A 4,651-nucleotide genomic window follows, 5' to 3' on the forward strand; every position below is an offset into this window, starting at 1 on the left:
CGGGGTACCCACCTCATCCCCCTCGGTAGGTGTCGACAGCTGGCTCAGCCTGGTGCCCGTGGACCCCAACGAGGAGGTGCAGGGTGAGATCCACCTGGAGCTGCAGGTCCCCAAACAGGGCCACCCACGGGTGCTGCGCTGCCACCTCATCGAGGCCAGGTAGTGGGGGGCTGGCAGGGCACAACCATCCTGGGGTCTTATTTTCAGCTGGGGGGGTCTGGGAGGAGGTGAGGTGGCATGGGGACAGCAGTGGCATGGGGCTTGTCCTCCCCCCCTTCAGCAGGGGGAAGGACCCTCACTGTGTCCTGCCTGGGGACATCGATGATGCCAACCCACATGTCACAATGCTGTGGGGTCTCAGCAGGGAGTGCTCTGCCTCGGACACTGCCAGCCCTGCTTGGGGACAAGAATGGAGGGGACAAGGGGCAGAGCTGGGTGGCCCAGAGGGCCCTGGGGTACCTGGGGACGGTCCCCATCAGAGCAGCTGGTTCTCATGAGGGTTTCTCCACTTTGGTTTCAAAATTGGAGGAACGCCCCAGGCTGCCTCTCTGCTCTGGTGTGTGCATGTGTGCACGCACGGGTGTCTGTGTGTGTGTGTGCCTGTACCCGCACACGCTGCTGCCAGACGGCAGAGGCAGCATCCCGCTGCCATGGCAACTGAAGCGGGTACCAAGGCAACAGGATGGCCATGGGGACAGCCAGGAGGGACAGCAGAGCCCCCCTCCCATCCCCCCGCTGTGCCATTTGGCCCCCAGGGACTGGGGGAGGAGGGGGTTTGGGGTAGGAGCTCCCAGGTGAGGCGGGGGGAAGGGGGGGCACAGGGGTGCAGGGACCATGCTGGTGGGGACAGGCCCCCTGCCCGCTGCACCCTGGCTGACCCCCACCTCCCTGCAGGGACCTGGCCCCCCGGGACCTCTCGGGCACCTCGGACCCCTTCGCCCGGGTGTCGTGCTGCGGGCGCACATTGGAGACAGCCGTGAGTCGGGGTGCTGTGTGCTGGGACCCAGAGGCTTGGGCACCTTGTCCCCCGCAGCCACCGGTCCCTGTCCCCAGCAGGTGATAAAGAAAACCCGTTTCCCGCACTGGGACGAGGTGCTGGAGTTTGAGCTGGCAGAGGGCGAGCTGGGGGAGGCCGTGCTGAGTGTGGAGGTGTGGGACTGGGACATCGTAGGCAAGAATGACTTCTTGGGACGGGTGAGGACCTCGGGGTCACACTGGCACAGGGCAGGGTCCCAGGGCCACCTCCGCACTCTCAGCCCCTCCCCATGCTCGGGGTCTGGGTGACCCATGGGTTGGGGCCCATGGGGATGAGGATGGAGGCAATGCTGCATCCAGACCCCCTGCGTGTCCTGGGCTCGCCCCTGAGGAGGGATCCCCACTGGCAGGGGAAGTGAGGCACAGCATAGGGTGCAGCTCAGACCCTGCATCCGGCCCCGCAGGTCGAGTTCCCCCTGGACATCATCTGCACAGCCCCCACCAAGGGCTGGTTCCAGCTCCTGCCCTTCCCAAGCACCACCGAGGACCATGGGTGAGTGCGGGCAGCGGGGCCAGGCAGCTCCCCGCACCCTGCCTAGGCAGCTCCCCGGGGTAGCTGTGCCCGGGGCAGCACAGGGTGGCTCCCCCATCCCAGCTGGGAAGGAGCTGGGGTGATGGGGGGCGGTGGGTGCAGGATCCCAGCCTGGTGGAAGACAGGGTCCTGCCCCCCCCCTACTACCAGCCCCTCATCCAGCTCCTCACTGAGCCCATCCTCTGCCCGGGCCAGGTGGGTGCTGTGGAGTGGGGGGACCCTTGGGGGCAGCGAGGACCACCCCAGCACGGGGACCTCACTGTGCCCACCCTGCCCTCCCCACAGCCCCCCACTGGCACGGCCCTGGCCATCCTGGAGGAGGTGACCTCGGGGGAGAGCCGGCAGGACGTGGCCACCAAGCTGGTGAAGATCTTCTTGGGGCAGGGTCTGTCCGTGCCCCTCCTGGACTATCTCACAGCCCACGAGTTGGCCAGGACCAGTAAGTGCCACGGCTGGGGGCACCACCTGCACCCCCCCCGACTGAGAAGCTGGGTTGCCAGGGTCCCCCCCGAACCCCATGGGGAAAGAGGGGGGCCACCAAGGGGGAGGCAGGGAAGGTGCCTTGTGTCCACAGGGTCAGGGACACCAGGGACAGCTGGGACATCGCCCCGTGCCTGCCTCACCACAGCCTCTGTGCTCTTCCAGAGGACCCCAACACCCTCTTCCGCTCCAACTCACTGGCCTCCAAGTCCGTGGAGCAGTTCATGAAGGTGAGCGTGGGAGGGGACACCAGCCCGGTCCCTGCTGTGCCCTCCCATGATGGCATCGGAGTACAGAGCCAGCTTGTGGCCCAGCAGGGCATCTGAGAACAGCCTGGGCACAAAGATGGTGACTTCCCATCCCTTGCAGGTGGTGGGGCTGCCCTACCTACACGAGGTCCTGAAGCCCGTGGTGAACCGCATCTTTGAGGAGAAGAAGTACGTGGAGCTGGACCCTGGCAAGATGGAGCTGAGCCGCAGCAGGCGAGTGTGGGGGGACAGCTGGGGGGGACACCATGCCCAGCATGTTGCAAGCCATCCCCATCCCCTTGTCTCCTGTGGGAGGGGGTCACCCATTGCTGCTGAGACCATTGGTCACCTTGATGGCTTTTGGTCAACTTGAGGTGGCCCCTCCCTGGGCATCAGGGGCCCCCTGACCCGGCGGCGTCCCCGCAGGAGGATCTCCTTCAAGGGGTCCCTGTCGGAGGCGCGGGTGCGGGAGAGCAGCCTGGAGCTGCTGAAGGGCTACCTGGGGGACATCGTCGATGCCATCGTGGGCTCGGTGGAGAAGTGTCCCCTTCTCATGAGGGTGGCCTTCAAGCAGCTCCGCAGGCGGGTGGAGGAGAGGTTCCCCTCAGTGCAGCACGAGGTGGGGCAGGCAGCAGGGCCAGGGCTGGGGGTCTGCACACCGCTGGGGCCACCGGCCCGAGCCCTGAGCTGTTCCTGTCCCCGGCCAGGAGGTGCGGTACTTCTCCATCAGTGGGTTTCTCTTCCTCCGCTTCTTCGCCCCCGCCGTCCTCACCCCGAAGCTCTTCAGTCTCCGGGAGCAGCATGCTGACCCCCGCACCAGCCGCACGCTCCTGCTGCTCGCCAAGGTGCAGGGAGCCCGGGGAGAGACGGGGTCTCTGGGGAGGGACAGGGATGCTGGGGAGGGACAGGGATGCCGGGGAAGGATGCGGACCACTGGGAGAGATGGGGAACCTGGGGAAGGACAAGGATACGGGGGAGGGGTGGGGACCCTGGGGAGGGACAGGGGTCCCAAGGAAGGATGGGGAGCCCAGGGAGGGATGGGGAGCCCAGGGAGGGGCCCCACAAAGGACAGAGACTTCAGGGAGGGATGCGGACCCTGTGAAGAGATCCATATGGAATGGGGATGCCAGGGAGACCCTGAGGAGGGATGGGGACCCAGGGGAGGGATGGGGAACCTGGGGAGGGACAGGAGCCCAGGGAATAATGGGGACCCCAAGGAGGGCAGAGCCATGGCTGGCCCCTTCCCACGCCGCCTGAGGCCAGCCCTGCTGGTCACAGGGCCATGCCACCACACATTGGGCACAGCGCAAGAGCCAGCCTGGGGCAGCAGTTGGGTCCCATCACCCCCTGGGCTGCTCCACTTTTCCATTTCCCCCCCCAATTCCCAAGCCCATGGGGTTCAGGGGAGCAGCTGTGGGGGGTACGGCAGGGGGGGACCCCCTGGGCTGCTCCACTTTTCCATTTCCCCCCCCAATTCCCAAGCCCATGGGGTTCAGGGGAGCAGCTGTGGGGGGTACGGCAGCGTGAGCCCTTCCCCACATGGGGCAGGCGCTGCAGAGCATCGGCAACCTGGGGCTGCAGCCAGGGCAGGGCAAGGAGCCATGGATGGCCCCGCTGCACGCCGTCCTGCTGCCCAGCGTCACCCGCGTCAAAGCCTTCCTGGACGGCCTGGTTGCTGTGGAGAGCGCCGAGGGTGAGCAGGCACACGGGGGGGCACGGGGGGCACCGCTGGTGCTGGATCCAGCCATGCCAGTGCCCAGCACGGAGGGGTGGCACCATCCCTGCTGTCCCCGGCATCCTGGGAGCATCCCCGGGGAGGGGGACCCGCTTGGTGCCATGCAGATGCTGCCAGGATGGCTGGGGACAGGGAGCCTTGGGCTGGGGGAGGCGGTGGCACTTGAAGTGACGCTGCTGCCTCCCTGCCCGTCTGTGCCACGGCTGCAGCAGGCGAGGGGCCAGTGCTGCCGGGACTTTTTTGCCCCTCGGCCACCATCAAGGAGGGGTACCTGCACACACGCACGGCGGGGGGGCCCGCCCTGCTGCCCCGCTTTGCCTTCAAGAAAAGGTATTTCTGGCTCAGCAGCGAGGCCCTGACCTACTCCAAGTCCCCTGAGTGGCAGGTGGGTGCTGCCCGTGACCCCCACCCCATGCCCGGTGCCCGGGCAGGGGGTGTGGGTGCAGTGAATTGTGGTGTTTCGGGGTCCCCAGGTGCGCTGCTCCATCCCCGTGCCACAGATGCGGGCGGTGGAGCGGGTGGATGAGGGCACCTTCCAGCACCCCCATGTCATGCAGATTGTGGCGCAGGATGGTGCCGGGCAGCTCCACACCACCTACATCCAGTGCAAGGTGAGTACCC

The 4,651-nt window shown here is 66.9% G+C and overlaps 1 protein-coding gene across 1 annotated transcript in view; it reads left to right on the forward strand.

Moving 5' to 3' along the window:
* RASAL1 (RAS protein activator like 1) overlaps positions 1-4,651 on the forward strand; it is a 17,283-nt gene that overhangs the window by 11,724 nt on the left and 908 nt on the right. The window contains 13 exon segments of the mRNA XM_009642907.1: positions 30-159; positions 895-976; positions 1,057-1,194; positions 1,440-1,528; positions 1,642-1,762; positions 1,853-2,006; positions 2,213-2,277; positions 2,417-2,529; positions 2,722-2,914; positions 3,003-3,140; positions 3,844-3,988; positions 4,243-4,415; positions 4,504-4,641. Of these exon segments, the coding sequence (XP_009641202.1) occupies positions 30-159; positions 895-976; positions 1,057-1,194; positions 1,440-1,528; positions 1,642-1,762; positions 1,853-2,006; positions 2,213-2,277; positions 2,417-2,529; positions 2,722-2,914; positions 3,003-3,140; positions 3,844-3,988; positions 4,243-4,415; positions 4,504-4,641 (1,679 nt within the window).

This window comes from Egretta garzetta, unplaced genomic scaffold, assembly GCF_000687185.1.
Source record: "Egretta garzetta isolate BGI_Z169 unplaced genomic scaffold, ASM68718v1 scaffold7, whole genome shotgun sequence".
Lineage (NCBI taxonomy): Eukaryota > Metazoa > Chordata > Aves > Pelecaniformes > Ardeidae > Egretta > Egretta garzetta.